The sequence below is a fragment of the Sarcophilus harrisii genome, chromosome 1 (assembly GCF_902635505.1).
Source record: "Sarcophilus harrisii chromosome 1, mSarHar1.11, whole genome shotgun sequence".
Lineage (NCBI taxonomy): Eukaryota > Metazoa > Chordata > Mammalia > Dasyuromorphia > Dasyuridae > Sarcophilus > Sarcophilus harrisii.
Window position 1 is genome coordinate 402,616,260 of NC_045426.1, and position 22,291 is coordinate 402,638,550.

The following is a 22,291-nucleotide window of genomic DNA, read 5'->3' on the forward strand; positions in this document are numbered from 1 at the left end:
GGTGAAAAACTGGAACAAGAGGTTTGGCAATTGTTAATGCTGTAAAGTTACCCATGTATATATCCTGTAAATAAAAGGCTATTAAATTTAAAAAAAGAGAGATTATTCTGTTATAATTTACTTTTTAAATAACAATTCAAAATTCTAGAAAAAAGAATGATGTCAAAAGTTTTAAAAGTTATGGCCTAATTGAGATATATATGTATATATATGTGTGTGTATGTGTGTGTGTGTGTGCAAAAACAAATGTGTATGATCAGACACATTAAATATAGGGGTATATTTATTCACACAATGATTTGTATATATGTGGCTATGTGTTTATAAATTTCATCTATTTTTGTTTATGTTCATTTATGTTGTTAACAATTGGTATAGCTCACCTTAAATGTTGAGCCAGTTTTAATAAAATTTCTTTCTAAAACATTGTCTAATGCTGGGTCCAATTCTTCCCCAGTATCTTCAATCAGTAGTGGCCTTCCAAGAGAAAGGCTATCCTCCAGATGATTTCGAAAGTACTTGTGATTCAGAGATGTGATCTGAAAATGCAAATACAATAATAGTTCTTTATAATTGTTTGGGAAAAAACAATTAAATAAGATACAAACACATTGGTTTCTGAAATAATATAAAACTATTATTATAAACCTCTAATAGAAAATTATATTATTAAGCCAATACAAATACAGCTCATGTATTTTTACCAAAATCTGCTTTATTAAAATCCAAGTATAGTTTAGCATTACCATTATTTTTTAGTATGCCTCTACATTTTCCTTCATGATCGCCTTTTAGGAATATAGTTTTTATCGAGGTTAGTCTATATTTGGATCAAAAGGGAATTTTTATCAACTACTAAAAAATAAAGAAATTCATTTCAAAATATTAAATGCACTATTGACTTGGTAAGACCAAACTTAGTCTTCCCAACTGTTTCCATGACCATTATTCAATTTCACTTATTAGGGAGCTCTTTATTGCCTTTCTCTCTCCCATGACACTAATTTTTTCCCACTGCAATAACTTTATTTTTAAAATTTGAAATGATCTTATCTATTTTTATTTCTTTCTTTGTGTGTAATCATAAAGGCTAAGCAGTTATTATAATGAGATATGCCATGTTCCAATTATCAAGAAGAGTCATAGTTCCCAATTCATATTGTAGTCTGTTTATTAAAAATAGTACAAAAACAGATCAACTAGAAAAATACAAAAATAAATAAATTTTCCAAGTTTTGTACACTAATTCTTACAATGTCCCTCTGCTCTATTTTTCTATGTATATAGAGCCAATATCTCTAAAATTTTCAAATCATTCTGTTCTGCAGTTCAAGATCCTTTCTTGGCAGAAAAATATAATGTTGGGTAGCATAACTATGTGTATGCATAAATTACCTGAAGTTCATTTTTGCTTTCTTTATTTTTAATCCAAATCTTGCCTTGAGTCTGTGGATCAATTAACAAAGGATAACGAGATGCTTTTGTAACAATAATTCCATTCTGTATGGATAGGTCATCATTTGGCAGCCCTTGGAGATTCCACTCACTAATGGTTGGAGCATCAATCAGCATCTCATTGAGGTTTAGACTGTTGCCAAATGGAATGTTCCGGTTTTTCATTTCCCTTTGCCAATCATTTAACAACAGATTGCGGAATTCTTGATTAAATGGACCAGAATAAGATAGAAAAGCTGTAGCCAGCAATACATCCCCTAAAATGGATAATAGAGCAAAACAAAAACATTTTGTCACTTTTTTTTTTACCATGCATAAAATTCTAAACAAAAGAGACCAAAATTTATTCATTCTTCTCATGCAGATTCCACAAATCAAATGATTAAGGATAATTCAATCTATCATTGTAAGAAATCAATTATTGGGCTCAATGTTAAGTCAGGATTGAGTGGCATATCAAGTAATATTCTATAGTCTTTGTGCTAATAAGCCAAGCTTATTTGGTATTTTCTTAAATTATATAATTATTCTAGATTTGGGTAGAGTAATAGTTTAGTTAGGAAGAATAGAATTTAAAATATATTTAATTAATATTCCCATACATTCCTTAAGTGACTTAGTAATCAATGGTGGAAAAGCTGGTTCCAATATTCCAGAGGAAATATCAGACTAGCATGTATCATGCTATATTAATGAGACTTTAAAGGTCATTTACTTCAAATCCCACCTAAAGTATTCCTATCTAGATGTGTACAAGTGGGCATAGAGTTTTTCCTTCAAGACCTCTGGTAATAGAAAAAAACTTATTAACATTAGTTTATAAAATTATGAATTTACAAATCTAGCATATAAAATCATGTATGAATTTATACTGACCAACAAGCCTTTTGGTTTGTGCAGCAAACTCTTTACTCTGCTGTGTCCACCTTTCTTTTTCCCCTGCTAGTCCACTTATCAATGTGGAAGCTGTTTGCATCTTATGTCTACAACGTTCTGCATCTTCAAGCAGTGTCTACAAAAGATCACAATCAAAAGGAAAGTATAATTTCTTTAAAGGATCATTTATATATATGACAGGCTATTATCCAGGTTATTAGGAAGAATAAAATAAGATAGTTCTGATTTCACTTTTAAAAGTTTGAAGCCATAAAGTCTGTCCTCTAGTGTCATATTTGTTCTTTTTAACTTCTATGCCTACAATATTTTGGGCTGATACCATATAGGTGATGGTGCTTTGGGATACAATTGCATAGGATATCTTTGAATGAATAATAAATAAGAATAATAAATAAATAAATTCAATCAAATCACATGCCTCATGTCAAAAATATAAATTTCATTAAAAGTCACATATGTACTTAAAAATCTCAGTTTAAAAATACTGCAAACATAAGTTAGAAAAAGCTCTATTTTCTGTGTGTGAATATGTGTGTATATCATGTATCTTAGAGTGTTAACAAACTTAAAGAAATATAAATTATCAATAAAATGACATTAAAAAGAAATAAAACTTATGCAAAACAATGAAAAAATAAGAACATTGAATAGTAATAGCTTATCACATTAAGGAGCGATTAATATTTCAAAGGGAATGACAAAAATAGTGATTTTGTTTGCATATTTATTGATTTTTTCTTTGTAAATAGTTTTCAGTATAATGAAGTTAAAAGCGCATTAGGTACTCACTATGTTATACTGTATACCTCGAATTACAAAGAAAGGCAAGATTCCCTGTTCTCAGGAAGTTCACAGTTTAATAAGGGTGTTAATATTCAAAAATATGCAAGATTGATAGATAGGTAAAGATATAGATTAGAATAAATGTAGTGCATAGAAGACACTAAAATTAAGAGGGATCAGGGAAGTTTCCCTGATTCCTTGATTTTAGATGTAACTTGAAAGAAGCTGGGAAACGAGAAGGCAGAAATAAGCAAGAAGAGAATTTCAGGACTCGAAGTTAGTCTGTGAAAATTATCAAAGTCCATGGATCATATAGAACATAATGAGAGTAAGGTGTAAGAAGACTATATATATATATATATATATATATATATATATATGTCTTTAGAAGCAAAACAGGATTTTATGTTTTGTCCTGGAAATGAAAGTGCACATTGGAGTTTTTCAAGTGAAACACAAAGAATAACGTGGAAGATAATTTTGACAACTGAGTAGACCATATAAAGGAGGAGGGAGAGATTTATGGCATGGAGACAAACTAATGAACTATTGTAATAGTTTACCTGTGAGGTGATCAAAGACTGTGCTGGGGAGTGACAGTATCAGAAGAGAGGAGACATAAAACATGAGAAAAAATTATAACAAGGAGAGTATAAAGGCAGATCTTATCTATTGGTAACTTGCAAGTGAGTGTGTGACTATTCAGAGGAATGATAAAATGATAGAAAATGCAGGATCCTACCAGGAGGAAGGAAGCTTGTACTAATAGGACCCCAGTTCTGTTCCCACCTAGAAAACTGTGCCCTCTTTCCTACCCTCTTTCCCTCTAAATAGAGTAGGGAAATCAAAGGAGTAGAAGTAAGACAGACATGAGGGGTTTTTTGGTTTTGTTTGTATTCAGCAAGAACCTGATGGTTGTGATATGGAAAATTAAAAGACCTCACTGAGGGCTACCCAGTCCCAGTTTGGGTTTTATGAATGAATCAGAAGCCAAGGAAGGAGAGTTCATGCAAAATGGGAAGATGGTCAATGGTTTCAAAATATGCTCTGAAGATGATGATCATAGATTTAGCATCAAAAAAGCCCAGAGATCAATTAGTCCAATCTCCTTATATTACAGAAGATGTAGTAGTGGCTAAGTAACTTGCCCAAGATTAGAAGGATGAGAAAAGATTATCGGTTTAAATTACAAGGTAGATTTGGTTATTTTAGAGCAGCTATATTTAGATCGGATAGTCAGAAGATCCCAGTCTTGGTGGTGAATTTGGGAAAGGTGATATGTAATAAGTAGAGGCAATGATGGTAGATAGCTTTTATTTTTCAAGGAATTTGGAAGTGAAAAAGAGAACTACAAGATGATGCTTTGAAAAAAACAGTAGTTTCATGTGAAGATTCTTAAGATTAAGACAGATTGATGTATCTTTCTAAGCTATAATGAAGGAGTCAATAAGTAAGATTCTTTTCAATAAGGAAAAATATGTTCTAATAAGAATACTTCAACGTTATTAACCCTTATCTCCTTTGAAACTTACCTTTAGTATAAAATTTGCTTTATAAAAATCATTATAAAAACAATAAATATTTGATTTGTTTAGTTGTTCATTGAAACATTAAAATAATACAAACACACATACACAAATCAAAAAGAAGTTCAGGAGACAGACAAGCTGTATTTATTATACATATACATATGTATATATGCACATATATGTATGCATTCACATATATAAATTATTATATTATTTATATAGTTTTATGTATAATTGTTCTGTCATTTGTATATGGAAATGTTCATGTTTCTGAATGGTTTCCTAGTTCATTGTCAAAAAGTTGCCTTTTTACATGTTAAAGATAGACTTCTATTCATTATTACTCATTTTTATCTTCTCAACATTCCAACTAAATTGTCTCCTACATCTCTACCTTTGTTCCCTATTAAATGGTAAATTTAAAGAAGGAATTACTGCATACTTCTTAAAGAGAAAGCTCTCTCTCCCACCAGAATTTTTAATGCTTACTATTAAAAAAATGAACAGAACAATGTGTAAAATTGGATATTGTTTTCTGTATACCAGGAACTAATTCATATAGTTATTAGAGTTACACTGATATTAAAAACATTAAAAATTTATTATGGGTTTACTCAATTAAATTTCTTATTCTATATAGTCATTTAAGAATATTGTGGCTGACCTCATCCTTAGTGAAAGCAAAAATGGCACTTTTGTTTAATATGACCCTGTAACTATCTGACTAGTTTCCTCCACCTTAGGGTAATTACCTGTTTTTCTGTCATGGCCTTTTCATACTCTTCCTGTACAACATCCAGTTCAGCTTGTTTGTCATCCAGCTCAGCCTGAGCTTTCTGAAGATCTTGCATAGCAGTGACATAACGATTCTCCTGCACCACCAAATTAGCCTAGAAAGCAGAAACAACATGAACTGGTTGACAGGGAGGCTGAATATTAGAAAATTTGACTGCAGTCTGAATAACATACATAGTTATGTCTTCTACTATGCAGGAAATCATTTGGCAATTATTTACATGGGGGTTCAATTCTAAAATATATCTAATAATGAAATGTTTCTATTGAAAGGAATTATGTTTTAAATGTATGGGATATTTAAATAAGAAACTATTTTAGAGATAATTAATATTGAGAGCCATCTGATCAGGCTGACACAATAGGAGTGATCATTATCAACCAGTTTTGGAGGGTAGATTTGTCTGTTTATTTTGCTTTGTTTTCGGGCTAGTATTTTGATGCGGGTTTATGTATAGCATCAACCATGTTACATAAATAGACCTACAAGCGTCCCAGGATGACAGTTCTACATAACTATTCAGAATTGAATTTCCACCCTATCTAGGCAGATCTGGTTTTCAACATTTAGCTGTGGACTGGTTTGTTTGCTATTCTGTTTACAATTCTTTATATCCTAACTGGTTTTTATGTACAGGCTGTGCCTTTTCCTTAGACTATTCTTCTGCCTTATCTCTGATTCCCAGAATTCCTAGCTCTCTTCACAGTGCAATTCAGTTGTTATTTCCAACATGGTAGCCTTTACAGATACTCCCTCTTCAAATTGCTAATACTCCTGCCATAACAAAATTATTTTGTATTTACTCTTAATTCCTTGTTAACTCTATCCAGCAGAAGCTTCCTAAGGACCTGACACCCAGCAAGTGCTTAATAAATGCTTTCTTAATTGACTAAGAAATTTCAAAGAATATGACTAATTAGAGAGAATGATTAGAAAAATCAAGGAACATATTCTTGTTAGCCAAGAGGTCCAGTATGAAAATTATTCCATAAGTTTGAAAACTATTTTTAAACAATTCTTATTTTTAAATCTTTCATCAGTTCACTATGTTTTCCTTCTTCATTCTTGAAAGTAGTTATTTTAGGTGCTGGAAGGCCATTACCACTGCCTCAGAGATCTATTCTCTTCCCATATGTTATAGAAAAGAAAAAAAAAACTATCTTAATTTTCAGATTTTGAATTCATTTGAAGAAAGAAACTTTAAGAATGAAGTCATAGCCAGATAACAAGTTTGAACATAGCAAATACAAAAAGTATATGTGTGTATGAATGTATATGCATGTATACATATGTACACACAAATAAAATATACAGATTTGCATATATATATGTATATACATCTATGCATATATCTTATAGGTGCATACACACATATGTATATGAGTATTTTTTAAAGCAACTAACTGAAGGAATATTTTGGATCCTGTCATGTTTAAGTTCCTAACTGCTCCAGTAGCTTAGATAAGTATGTGAAGTTAAGCTATTTATGCCAGGCAGCTTACTGTAGTAAAACACTGATATAAAATAAAAACATTGTAGAATGAAGAATCTCCTTGTACTGTAAATATTTTCTCCTGAAAAATATTAATTCCTGAGAATTAACAACTAGGTTCATTTAAATGAGAAAAAGATACCTTTGTTGTTTAGAGCTGGTTGTACTATATACAATTTTGTCCTTAATGGTTCTCTTAGCAGACATTCTTAGTGTTTATAGCAACAGGTAAAACCCAGTTTTAGTAAATTCTTATCCATATTTTCTGTTGTGGTAAATTTGTACTTAAATATATAGGTAGAAATTATATCCCCAAAATAATATGCATACAATGCATAATCTGTACGTAATTAATTAGAAAGTAAAAGAAGCACATTGAATTTTTCTCCTAGAATGTGCGTGTATAAATGCACAAACATATATACTATATACATTTTTATGTAATAGTGTTTTGACTATGTAACTTGGAATTCTAACTTAGTTTGAAGGTTTTTTTGAAAGTTGAAAGATTATTCCCTTTATATGTTGAAAAAATAAGTTGTCATTTACATGTAAAATTCTGAGGTATGAAGGAACATCTTCTTGCCCAAAATTTACCTTCCTCATCTATTTTCTAGTGCCTGACAAAGAGGATAAAGCAGAGACACATGGAAGAGGTAACCAAGTAATCTATCATCAAGCTTCTATTAAGGATTTATTATTTGTCAAATCTCTGTGTAGGGAATTCAAAGACAAATCTCCACCTACATGCTGGGGATTCAAAGACAAAAGGGAAAGTCTCTGTCCTGGAGAAACTTTTGTTTTATTAAGCAGATATATGCACATAGATAAGTAAATATAGGCTATCCCCAAAATAAATAAAAAGTTATTTGTGAAGGGGAAGTAGGTAACAACTAGAATAATATAGATAAGAGTTTATGAGAGACATAGGGACATAGCTAAGTCTTGGAAACTTAGCATTCCATGAGTAAAGAAAAACGGAATGCACTTCAGGAAAACTTTAAGTGCTAAGAACTAGCTTTCTTATGACCATCATTCTTGTTGTTATCTCTGTGAAAGGCATTATGCTCTCTACTATTGTCCTCATTATGAATAAGTTTTTCCTATAACCTCTTTTTCTACTTAAGGTATGGAGCAACTCTTGCCTTGGTATTCATACCCTGCTTTTCAAGATCATAGTGGTCATCTGTTTTCAATAAGAATCTTCTCTTGGAGTTCTCCAAGTGGATTGTCTTGTAGTATAATCTAACAATGATCTTAACACAGTCTAAGACAATGATCTTTTGCAAAATACTTTGTAATACTATATTATCAGTTTAGTTCTAAATTGGCTTCTATGGGCATAATGGTTTTAAAAAAGCATTGTCACCCACATGGGAATTAATCTTCATGGTGGAAGTTATAACTTAAAATCTTACAGGTTTTTGAATGACAATAGCTGACTGAGAAGTAGGCTAAGCTATTTTCCTTTTCCCTTTGTGCCTCAGGCTTTCCCTGCAGAATTACAAAAAAAAAAAAAAATCATGTGGTTGATTCTTAATTTATCTACCATTGTAGGGAATTATACCAGATAAACTTCAGATTTTTTTCTATGCATATATTCCATGTTTCTAGAAGACTTACCTTCAAGGGCAACACTTCCTTATTTGTGGAAAAAAAAGAAACCATGGCTTTGGTCCATGAACAAAGACCAGCCACATTTCCACACACCCTTTTTGCAGTTTCAATGTTATAGTCTGACATTTCAAAGTAAGGAACCAAAAACTCCACCACTTCTTCATTGATTGTGTCTTTAGGAAATTGCTAGGTAAGAAAAAGGTAAAACAAATTTGAAATAAATTTAAAATATCTCTTTTTCTGAAAATTAATATACTAACATTTATCATTTGATTCAATTCAAAATTACTGAAAGGTTTTTATCATAAATGTAAGTAGCCTATGAAAATTTCTCAAAATCATTAGCTATGACAACTGAAAATGATAAGACCAAAATTTATTTAGTGTGTCTTGCTGAATGTTGTGATAAATCTATAACCTCTGCTATAAGAGAGGCTGAGACGAGTACATCTTTGGGGCTCAGATGTTCCAAAATACTTCTGAGATCAAAGCCAATTAGGTACCTACTCTGAGTTTGACCCCTTTATTGTGAACAACAACATTTAAGAGCCACCAAGTTGCCTAAGGAGAATGCGAGCCTTAAGTAGAAATGGTACAGATGAAAGTTTCTATGCTGATCAGCAGTGGATTGAGCCAAAATTTGCTGTTTAATATCTATTCTGGGCAAAAGAGATAGAACTAGCCTCAGGGGGAAAAAATTATATTGAATTCAGTTGGTAGATGATTCTAGCAGATAACTCATTTTATTGAATCTCTGAGTGGAACTATAGCAGATTATAAATATTAACATGATTCATGCTTTCAAAGAAATAAAAATTCCATACTATGATTCATTAGACCAAAGAGACATAGAATTAGATATGAAAAGAAAGGAAGAAGCCACTGTGTTCAATGCTTTTATTTTACAGATGAGGAAACAGAGGCCCAAAGAGATTAAGTGAATTGTCCAGAGTCACACAGCACAATTTCAATTTAAGTCATCCTGACTTCAAGCACAGAATTCTACCATCAGACTCTTATGTAAATTGAAAATATATGATGGGAATTGATTCAGTTCTTGAGAACCTATGACAAATAGTTTAGTAGCAATGTTACGATGAGGTAAGGAAAAAAAAACACAGATACAATCAAACATTATTTCATTTTAGTTGATCTGAAATGAAAAAACAAAATAGCTGAAACTAAGGGCTAAGATTAGACCAAAAATTATGATATTCTCATAAATATAGAACTAAAGTCATCAGTAGCAAAGATGGAAATTCAAAGGGGGTGGGGACTGGGAAGTAGTAATCAAAATATGCAGATTTAATTTCTTATTTAAAAGTGTCATTAGTGAATAATAAATAAATGTTTCTTACCCATTTTAAAAACAAAGCAGAAAATTTTTAAAGTATAAACATTTCTAAGTAATGTATCTTGCTTCAAAAAGAGAGAGGAATACTGTATTTTGAAAGGCAAATTTTATTTCCACTTTATTCCTATAGGTTACAATCTAATAGAACTTCATATGTCCATTTCCAGAGCCTTTTGGAAAACAAGCTTACAGATGCAGATCAAAGCAGAAATAGTGCTATTAAGGAAACTTAATAGGAGGCACTGGAAGCCAAGGTTAGGAGAAAGGAACTTGCAGGAGATTTTTCTACTAGGAAAATAGTGGCAGGATCCACAAAAGAATGGGAAGCTGACAAGAAGGCATGACCAAAAAAAAGGCAGGGATGGCTGGCATTATGATGGGAAATATGAATAATTAGAATTTTCATATATCCTAGATCATACTCATTTTCAATCAACTTAAAGGAAACTCAACATAAAGAAACATTTCCTAATAACAAAAATGTGTCTTAAAGTATTTCAATGAAGAAAAGTACTGTTCTACTTTCAGAATCTCTGACAGATTAATGTGTTATGAAAAGCTCTCAGTTTTGAAATCTCAGAATTCAGTCATTTTATTTGTATAGATCTTTAATTAGCTTGTGAAAAAAGGGAAAGCATTGAAAATTTCAAGCTAATTATCTAGTGTTAAGATGTAATCAAAAGTAAAGTAGTAAGATTACTTATTAGTAATCAAAATTAAATAGTATATGTTCATCCAACATAAAGACTCAAAGTTCTTTATTAATTTCCAATCTTTCATTTTTCTTTTATTTTTCCTTCCTGTGAGAGATCTAACTAAAATGATTTGTTGCATCCTGATGGAGACAAAGGAAATGAACAAAGAAAATTCAATAAATTTCAATGCTAGTAAATTAAGGAAATAAGTTTAAATAGTTTTCAAATAGAACAGGAATATGGAATATGCCAATATTTCAGTTCCCCTGAGTCTTAATGAAGAAGTCAATCATGTGATTTCCTAGAAAATGTGGCCAGTTCCTTACTCTGAAAAACAATCCCCAAATCCTCATTTAATCAACCCATTTCTGAACAACTACCTGCAAATTCTGTAAAAAGTTTCCTGCAGTCATTAATTTTAAGGATTCCTGCCAAGAAGGGATCACACAACTTTTTTCCAGGTCAATTTTTACCACATTGACTTTTCTTTGAAATAGCAGCAACACACAGTCCATGATGCGCATGATGAGGTGAGGAGGTCGGCCTAAGGTGCGGACAGTGGCAATATCAGAAGGCTTGATAGTCTAGAAAATAACAAGATCATTAAAAATCAGACCTTATCGTAGAAAATGTGGTTAATAAATTGAAAATTTCACTACTGATATTTTAACTATGAAGAGCAATAATTTATTTAAAAGTTAGAAGTACACCAATGGGGTCTAGGTTCAAAGAAACATACTTTTCAGAAAACTCCAGTGTTATAATCCAAATTGACACATGGTTATAAATAATGGAAATAGGCCTCCTGTAAAACTTTATTAATAGTCTCACCTCAGATAAAGAAATAGAGAATCTGAGAATTCAAAAAAAATTGGAATTCTCAGCATTCAAGTAATCATCAGAGATTCCAAAGATAAAAAATTCTACCCACTGTAGGCATCTGTCATGATTTTTTATTCATTAGTTATGTAGGTCAAGAGTGTCTCTTATCTCCATTAGACAACACAGAACTGTCACAATGGAAGACAATAGTGTATTCCCACAGGGCTGATATATTGAATAATTAGAAGTGTTTTAGCTGGGAATCAACCTTTAGGTGAAGAAAGTTATATCATATAAATTTACCATGCTCCTTAGAAAAGTTATTTTCTATTCATCTGTAGATATTTCTAACTATAAATTAAATTAGCAAAAGATTCCTATAACATTTTAAGGTAATACTGTTTCTTCACTGTGTTAATAAAGAGACAATCAAATGGCACAGTGCATGGAGCACTGGAAATGAAATCAAGAACTTTGGAACTGAAATCCTGCTTCAGACATAATAGCTTTATGATCTTGGATATGTCACTTATCTTCTGCCTGCTGTGGTTTCCTCATTTGTAAAATGTAATAATAAATAGCATATACTTCTCAAGCTTTATTGCAAAGTTAAAATGTGATATTTGTAAAATGCTTTGTAACCCTTAAAGTATTATTAATAATAATAACCAATTAAATGCATTGGATATAAAAATTGACCATATGCCTTTTAATTGGGTTATATCTATATCTGCATCTCTCTTGAATAGAAAAGTCATTCTTAATAATCAAGAGGCTATGAAGTGACAAAAAGTTGAGGATTCGGAACTAAAATAACAAGGATGCAAGTAGCTGGCACAAACATGAGAAAAATAATGGATCAGGGTGGAGAAAGGACAAGAGTAACCAGAAGGGTCTATTTGTGTTCCTGGACCACTGTGACTCTATTCCATTGCTTCACTGGCATTGATAATCCTACATAGTGAAGACAATTCTACTAAGAAATAGCCAGAAGCCAGAGTGAGGAGGCAGTCCAAATGATAGATGAGCATGCAGCAAAATCAGGACTTTGGAAATCAGTTCCATTGCTCTAACAGAGTAGACTGCAATTCCTTAGAAGATTGTGAGTGGAAAAGTAAATGGGAAACGTTTAGAACACAAGTGAAAATGCAGATGAAAAAATATTTGTACATGCAAAAATCAGTGACATTTGCTAACTCCTAATGGAAGATGCCCACAGGAAACAATTTAATTGAATTATACAATCTGCCATATCTTTCCAAAGTCCTTGAGAATAAATTCTCCAATGCACTAAAATGATTTCATCTACAATTTGGATTTCCTCTGTGTAAAGTTGGCCTGGCCCAGCTATTCTATCTGATTTCTTTAGCTTTAATTTTACTTACATACATAACTTAGTGGGTTAAGGCATATTTGAGTCCAAGTATAGTTACTCTTCTGTAATTCACAAAGAAGATTGTTATGGAAATCTTGACAGATCTTTTCCATTTTCTTATCTATTCCCTCATCTTCTAGTTTCATTTTTGAATGATATGATTGCTATAGATTTCAGTATCATAGCATCTTTGAGTAGAAAAGATTATAGGAATCATCCAAACCAATTCTTGACTCCCTCAACCTTGATCCCCAAGCATCCCCTAAAACATATAGTCAAAAACCAGTCAGGGAAGTATTAGATCAAGACTTCATCGCAGATGGAATTCCATTAATCCTCAGAGTAGTCCATTAGATTTGGGAGAAGTTGTATTAGGAAGTTTTTCTTTATATTAACTATAAATTTGCCTCTCCACAATTTCTACTTATTGCTCCCAGTTCTGCCCTGTGGGATCAGGTACTAGCAAGTCTATTACATATGATAGCTCTTCAAATACATGAAAACTGCTCACAAGACCCCATGAGGTTTTTCTTCTTCAAACTAAACATCCTTAATTCATTTAATAGATTCCTATATAAGTTCTGCACTATGCTGGTTGTCCTGTTCTGAATATTCCCCAGATTGAAAAAGTTCCTTCTATAATGTTGTATCCAAAAATGAACATAAGATAAAATGATCCAAAATGACTGAGTGAGAACTCTTATTCTATTAGATCTCTAATTCTGTTCACTATATACCACTTATTGAAGCCTAAAGCTAAATTAGTTTTTTTGTACTTTTTATCATGTGGTTGAATCAAACTGCATTGAATCACCCAGATATTTCTCAGATGAATTTCTGTCTAGCCATGCCTCCATTTTAAACATATAGAGTTGATCAAAAAGCTATATATTCATCTTCAGAAATTAAAAATAAAAACTTGTAGTAATTAAATTTTATCTCACCACAACTTTTCTATAGGTTAATTCGTCTCTTCACTGTTTGTCACTCTAGAGAGGGCTTCTTAAACTATTTCCATTCATGACCCTTTTTCACTCAAGAAATATTTAAATGACCCCAAGAATATAGATATATAAAATAAGAATATAAATCAAACATTTACTGATAATAAATCACTATTTTGAAACTCCTACATTCAGTTAAACAACCTCATGTGAGGTCAAGATCCACAGTTTAAGAAGCTTTGGTCTGTGGTGATCTGATATTGTTCATAATCTTTCCTTATCCTCTTTAATATTTTGCAAATTAACTATGTAGAGTGTCAATGTTCTTGATAATATGACTATATATGCCTACATATATGTATATATACATATATTGTAATATGCCTATTTGTCAATTTCTATTTAGTAAGTAGATTAATTTTTGCTGTTTCTGTTTTAAAGGCTGAGCAACTTCCATGCTCCTTTGGCCTTCTAGTGGTGTGATTGCTTCATATCAGTGAAACTTATGTATAACATGATTATAGACTGAGTCACTATTTATTCTTTTATCTGTTTTCCATCATTCAACATCCATAGATCAAAAGCTGTTTTAAGTATGCCTTATATCTTCTCATTTTTATTTTTTCTTCTAATTTTCTATTAATTTTGATATTTTCTCTGGGTCAATTATAAATAAGTAAAATTGTTTATTTTGTGGTTTTTATTGAATAAAATTTTGTTTATTCTTAAAGTGATTACTACTTTAAAACTTTTTTTTATTTTTCTTTTTTTTCTCCTTGTTTCCCCTCCAAAAAAGAAGTTGCTTCATTACTTATATGTAGCCTTCCAGAGATTTGTCTTTGATGGCTCAATTTCTCTGAATAGAAAATAAAAAGTTTCTTCACCATTGGTTTATATACATATGTGAATTAAATGATAATACTGGGAACTCTTTTAATTTGAAAATATGAAAAATTAGATCTAGAGTTCTGAAATTACTTAGAGAAAAAATAATAAATCATTAGTAAAAATGTTGAGGAGGGGAGGGAAATAATTATTTCCAATATAACATCCTTTGAAACTGTTTTCAAGAATGAATTCTTGGTCTACAGACAATGCATTAGCAAAAAACAGAAAGATGTTTTATATGCTCAGGCTTTTATTTTGTCTCTCATTCTTTGTGCCAAATGCTATGAATCATGTCTTATCATACAGGTTACCTGTAAAGCTGCCTCTGCTTCTTCTAAGGCAGGTTTTGCAGCTTCTAACTTCTCTTCAGCAATTGCTTTGTCTGCTGAAATACTATCAACAATTGCCTGGGCTTTGTCCTTCACCTTTTGGACCTCAGCCTTCACCTTCTCTGCAGCTTGAGCTTTCACAGTCACTTCTTTCAGAACCTAACTCAAGGCAAAAAAGATAACCATGAGAGAAGAAGCCAACAAAATATCTGCAAAGGTATATTTTAACTTTTTTGCTCATTTGTTAAAGCTACCATCTTGTTCAATTTCTCATATCTAAAAACAATAAGCCTCATTGAAAAGGAAACAAAATTATTATTCACCATGTTATAATTATTGGTTGTTAAATATAACTATATATGTATATAATATAAGGTATAATATATAAAGTATATCAAAATGTATAAAGTATAAGAAATACCTAATTATATCACAAACTCCTGGAAAATAGAAGACGAATGTTTTATGTGAAAGTAATGTATGTTTATCAGGGCACTTACTGTATCAGCTTTATCATTAGCGACTTGTAGCTCTTTTTCTTTCACTTCCAATTCCTTACTAAGGGCTGCAACTGATTCAGAAGCTTCTTTCAGTTTTTCCAATCCAGTATTCATCCTGGAATTCCACATCAAAATTAATATTATTATTTTGTCATTATTCAGCAGTGCCTTGATAATTACTCTTTCCATATCTAAATACACAAATATATTTATGTATATATATATATATTTATATAATATACATATGTGCATATATTATGATACATCTAATATATATTTATCATATATAAAATATATCTTACATACTATACCTTATATTATAAGGTTAATATTTACAGACAGATATCCATATATATATATGTGTGTAGTCATATACATTCATACATTTGTGAGACAGCAAGAATCAAAGAAACTAAAAAAATGAAAAATGGAAGGAAATATGAAATACCTCATTGGCAAAACAGCCAATATGGAAAATAGATCAAGAAGAAACAATTTTTAAAGTATCAGCCTTCATCTACACCCAGAGAGAGGACTGTAGGAAATGAATGTAGTTTACTACATAACATTCTCACTCTTTTTGATGTTGGTCACTTGCATTTTGTTTTCTCATTTACTTTCTTTTTTTGAATTGATTTCTCTTATGCACCAAGATAATTGCATAAATATGTTTATACATATGGATTTAATATATATATTTAACATGTTTAACATATATTGAATTGCTTGCCATTTGGGGAGGGGGAAGGGGGAAGAAGGAGAAAATCTGAAACACAAGGCTATGCAAGGATCAATGTTGTCAAATTATTCATGCATATGTTTTGAAAATAAAAAGCTTTATTTAAAAAAATGTATTGGTCTACTGCTAGATAGCATTCTATAAGAGTTCTGGAAAACTGCCCCCATATTCTAGAAACAGAGGGGAAAATTCTCATTGAAAGAATCAATCAACACTTTTAGAAAGAGATCCCACAAGGAAAACCCCAAGGAACATTGTTGTAAAGCTACAAAACTATAATCTCAAGGAAAAATTACTGCAAGCTGCCAGACAAAAACAATTCAAATATCAAGGAACAACAGTCAGAATTACTCAGGATCTTTCAGTTTCTACAATAAAGGATCAGAGGACTTGGAATACCAAAGGATCTGGGATTACAACCAAGAATTAACTACCCAGTGACATTCAACATCATCTTTCAGGGAGGAGATGGAGCTTCAAAGAAGTAAAAGACTTTCAATCTTTTCTATTGAGAAAACCAGAATTAAATAGAAAATTTGGTCTACAAACACAAGACTCAAGAGAACTATAGAAAGGTAAAAGGAGAAAATACACACACACACACACACACACACACACACACACTATAGATCGATAGATAGATAGATAGATATAGATATAGATATATTTAAAGTTTAAACTATTTATTTGCATCCCTAGATGGAAAAACAATATCTGTAACTTTTGAGAACTATATCTTTCACAGGAGCAGACAGAGGTTCTGTACTGAGATGTGATTGTGAATGGACTCTGATGTGATAACATCAAAGAAAAAGACAAGGGGTAAAAAAAAAAAAAGTCTGTACTGCAAAAAACAATAGGAAAGGGAAGGTATAAAGGGAAAATTAATTCGCATCAAGAGGTTCTAAAGACATATTAAAATGGTGGGAATAAAAGAGAGGAGGATGAGCATTGTGTGAAGTTTGATCTTGTTAGTTTTGGCTCTAAGAAGGAATAACTTAATCCTTCAGTTAGAAGAAGGAGGAGAAAGAGGAAAAGAAAAGAGAGATACAGGATAGAAGGGAGGGCAGAAATTCTAGGGGAAGAGTTAAGAAAAGGGGAGAAGGTTGATAGAAGATTAGGTAGTAGCTGGGGTGAGTTAAAAAAATACAAGACAAAGGACAGGGTGTGGAAAGAGAACAGAAGTATATGGGGAGGAATAGGATGGAGGGAAATATAGAGCTGGCGATCATAATTGTTACTATGAATGGAATGAACTTCCTCATAAAAGAGAAGCAAATAGCAAAATGGATTAAAAACAGAATCCTACAATATGTTGTTTAAAAGAAACACATTTGACACAGAGACAACATACAGAATAAAGATAAGTGGCTGGATCAGAATTCATTATGCTTTAGCTGAAATAAAAGAAAAAAGCAAGTGTAGCAATTCTGATCTCAGATAAAGCAAAAATAAAAATTGATTTTATTATAAGAGATAAGGAAGGAAAGTACATCTTGATAAAAGGTACCATAAACAATGAAGAAGTAATGATACTAAATGTGTATGCACCAATAGTTGAGCAGACAAATTCCTAGAGAAGATTTTAATCCAGTTACAAGAAAAAAATAAAGAGCAAAACTATTTTAATGGGAGACCTTAATCTTCCCCTCTCAGAATCAGACAAATCTAGCCATAAAAGAAACAAGAAAGAAACTATGGAAGTTAATAGGATCTTAGAAAATCTAAATATGATAGATCTCTGGGAAAAAAATTGAATAGGGGACGAAAAGAGTATCTTTTTTTCAGCAGTAAAAGGCACCTAGACAAAAATTGACCATGTATTAGAGCATGAAAATCTTATGCAAATCTCATGTTATTATGTTATTATGCAGACATAATAAATGCTTCCTTTTCAGACCACAATGCAGAAAAATTATATTCAATAAAGATGCAGGGAAAGATAGACTAAAAACCAACTGGAAATTAAATAACTTAATTCAAATAATGAATGGGTTAAACAACAAATCACAGAAATTATCCTAATTTTATCCAAGAAAATGACAATAATGAGACAATGTACCAAAACTTTTGGGATGAAGCCAAAGCAGTTCTTAGGGGAAATTTTATAGCTCTAAATAGCTACATAAATAATATAGAGAAAGAAGAGATAAATGAATTAGGCATGCAACCAAAAAAGCTAGAAAAGCAGCAAATTAAAAATCCCTAATTAAATACTAAATTAGAAATTTTGAAACTCAAAAAGACAGCTTAATAAAATAGAGACTAAGAAAATTGTTAAATAAACTAAACTAGGAATTGGTTTTATGAAAAACTAGCAAAACAGATAAAACTTTGATTAATTTGATTAGAAAGAGGAAAGAAACAAACCAAATCACCAGCATCAAAAATGAAAGGGATGACCATCACCAATAAGAAAAAAGAAATTAAAGTAATAATTAGCATTTATTTTGCCCAACTCTGTGTCAGCAAGTCTGACAATCTAACCAAAATGGATGAATATTTGCAAAAATATAAATTTCCCAGGTTAACAGAAGAGGAAATAAAATACTTAAATAGTACTATTTTAGAAAAAAATTTGAACAAGACATTAATGAATTCTCTAAGACAAAATCTCCAGGGCCAGATGGACTTGTAAGGGAATTCTACCAAACATTTAAAGAACAATTAATTCCAGTACTATGTAAACTATTTGCAAAAATAGGTAAACAAGAAATCCTGTCAAACTCCTCCTATGGCACAAATATGGCACTGATGCTAAACCAGGAAGGGTCAAAACATAGAAAGAATATTACAAACCAATCTTCCTAATGACTATTGACACAAAAATTTTAAATAAAATATTAACAAAGAGATTATCAGCAGGATAATACACTATGACCAAGTAGAATTTATACCAAGAATACAGGGCTGGTTCAATATCAGGAAAACTATTATCATAATCAACCATATAAATAACCAAACCAACAAAAATCATATGGTAACATCAATAGATGCAAAAAAAGCTTTTAACAAAATATAGCACCCATTTCTGTTAAAAACACTAGACAGCATTGGACTAAAGGGAGCTTTCCTTAAAATAATAAGCAGTATCTATCTAAGACCTACAGCAAGCATTATTTGTAATGGAGAGAAGCTGGACACATTTCCAATAAGATCAGGGGTGAAACAAGGATGCTTATTGTCAACACTATTATTCAATATTGTATGAGAAATGTTGGCTTTAGCAATAAGAAAAGAAAAATAAATTAAAGAATTAGAATAGGCAATGAGGAAATAAAACCATCATTCTTTATCTCTGATATTACAATATATTTAGAGAATCCTAGAAAATCATCCAAAAACCTATTGGAAACAATTCACAGATTTATCAAAGTTACAGGATATAAAATAAATCCACACAAATCTTCAGTATTTCTATTTATTACTGACAAAGCCCATCAGCAAGAGATAGAGAAATTGCATTTTAAATTACTGTAGAAAAAAAATTCTTAGGGATCGATTTACCTACGAAGACAAACCCAAGATTTATATGAAGACAATTACAAATCACTTTTCATACAAATAAAATCAGTTAACTGAAAAAATATCAATTGTCCATGACTAAGCTAAAAGGGAAAGTGAGGCAGACAAGTTAAATGGCATGTACAGATTATGTAGCTCTTAAGACCCTAAGGCTAAATTTGTATATATGTTCCTGTCTCCAAGGCCAATGCTCAATCCACTACACCACCAGCTAACTATGAAAGCCAGAGTTTACATACAACTTACCTATTGGCCAATGTCTGTACTTCAGCATGCTTTTCTTTATAAATATGCTTATAGCCCTGAATAAAAGAGAGGTATGATTTGGGAGTCACATGAGTAGAACGTCGATATCTTTGGAAATATTCCACACATTTTTCAGCCACTCCATCTTGAAAAGAGCCCATGCATTGAACAATTTCTTTTTTTATTTCACAAGTGCAGTCAACGTCATAAGAAGAGAGAAAATGTTCAGACACTAGAAATAAGAAAGACAACGTAAATGTTAAGTATGCACCTTTCTCCTCTCATTGACTTCCTACCACTGTGACTTTTAGATAAGTCATTTTCCCTCTTGGAAGCTTAAGTTACTTCATCTGCAAGATGAAGAATTATGTTACCTTTAAGCTCTTTTCCATTTCAATCATATGCTCCTGTTATCCTAAGTATCATAAACATTATAATTTTAAATATTATTTTAAGAGTGTATTAACTATTAAGAGCTGTACAAATTTAGTATTTCAAGGCCATATTTTTCTCAAACATGGAAAAAATGTGTTATAGGTTTTGAGGTTCTATGTCATTTTAAAAGAGATGAGGGGAAAGAGAGCGAGAGACAGAGAGACAGAGATTCATATTCATTTTATTTGTCTTTTGTTATGCTTGAAAATATGAAATCTAAGGCTAAGCAGTAACCTTCTTTTCTGTACAGGGCTTCTTCATTCAGGAGAATTAGCCTCTCATGAACATTCAAGTGGAACTTGCAAGTCTGCTTGCCAGCACGTCTATTTTATAGCTTATATAGGTGCATGACTTCTACAAATAACTCAAGAGTCAGAGCCCACTTGGCACTCATATTTAACAGTGTCACTACCTTCTTCACTCAGCACTTGTCAGGCATTTAATTCTTTTAGATGCTGACTGCATCTTGTAAGTGGAAATGCCCATCACTAAATTATGTTATGCCTAAGCCATCTTGTCCTTAGCTGTGGCAGCTGGCCATGTATAATCTCCTAAAATTTATAGCATCCTTTAGAAATATTTAAGTAAAAAGCTGCTGTTGGAAGAACATTAACTGATCAACTATTCTAAATATAGCACCCACTATATTACCTTATTGCTTTCCCCTGAAATGGCTCTGTACTTATCAAGGTTAATCAGTCAGTTAAACAAGAAGCATGTGCTTAGTTCCTATTCTGTATATGTATACCTGATCCAAATATTCTGAGGTAGAAAACATAAAACATGGTCCCTACCCATACAATGCAAACAAACTAATAAAGCCCTTATAAATGCTTCATGGTATGCTTGAGAAGCAACTAATGGAGTGGCCTCAAATCTACTGAAGACATAAGTATTTAATAATGGAAGATTAATAACAACTCTATGCATAAAAATATGAGACTGGAAAAAAGGGAAGGAATAGAATACATTTTTCTCACGTGAATAGCACCAGATTTTTGTTTGTTTTTAGGAGGGAAATGAGACAAATAACACCTTTGTTATTATATTGAAAATAGCCAAAGGTAATCAAAACTCCAGCAGCCTATTACATTTTTTTATGTTCATTCTTTCAACATTTCCAACTGTCTCAAAGCATCCCCAGGGCCAAATGCAAAAACTAAAAAATACACAGTTTGTGGCTAATATAGATGACAAGTAATAGAGGACCTAAATTCAAATACTAGTTGTGTTTAGCAAATAATTTTTAATTTAAAATATCTAAATTTAATAATTCTCATTTGAAATAATTTTAATATTTTTTAAATTATATTTATGCTGTTTTTTTTAATCTAGAGTAGCAAACTCTCACTACCTTATAATTTATAATCTTAGAAACGTTTCTGACACATTAATATATTAACCAACTTGCCCTCTGTGGAAATTTTGTCCATTTAAAGTATTAATGAATTGCTTAAGGCACTTAAATGTTGGCTGGTTTGCCCATAGTAGCTGGTTCCAAGGTGAACTATAAACTAGGCCAAAATGGATCTTAATTCATTTCTTGCAAAATAAATATCCATCTTTTCACAATATCCTTCCCAGTGGCATGAGGGAGAATATCTGTGGGGCCCATAAAAAAATATGAAAAGATGTTCCAAGAAGAGTATCCACATGCTTAATGGGGTTACTAGAGAGAACTATTATAATGTAAGAATTATGATAGTAGTCATCATATCTATGTAAGTAATGGAGATCAGTTAGACTCTGTTGGAAAATATGCATAATCTAAATGCACCTTGAAATTTAGATCAAATGAACTACCATTGGGCCACACAAGAAAACAAATAGAGGAATCCTCTATTGAAAAGAGCCTGTTTTGATTTTCAGG

The 22,291-nt window shown here is 31.5% G+C and overlaps 1 protein-coding gene across 1 annotated transcript in view; it reads right to left on the reverse strand.

Annotated features, from left to right (window-relative positions):
* The window catches only part of DNAH5 (dynein axonemal heavy chain 5), a gene marked incomplete at its 5' end in the record, with an annotated part of 276,873 nt that overhangs the window by 78,142 nt on the left and 176,440 nt on the right, over window positions 1-22,291 (reverse strand). The window contains 9 exons of the mRNA XM_031946282.1: window positions 384-539; window positions 1,396-1,712; window positions 2,332-2,467; window positions 5,417-5,554; window positions 8,576-8,755; window positions 10,999-11,202; window positions 14,959-15,135; window positions 15,477-15,591; window positions 19,987-20,218. Coding sequence (XP_031802142.1) covers window positions 384-539; window positions 1,396-1,712; window positions 2,332-2,467; window positions 5,417-5,554; window positions 8,576-8,755; window positions 10,999-11,202; window positions 14,959-15,135; window positions 15,477-15,591; window positions 19,987-20,218 — 1,655 coding nt within the window. The remainder of the gene's footprint in view (window positions 1-383; window positions 540-1,395; window positions 1,713-2,331; window positions 2,468-5,416; window positions 5,555-8,575; window positions 8,756-10,998; window positions 11,203-14,958; window positions 15,136-15,476; window positions 15,592-19,986; window positions 20,219-22,291) is intronic.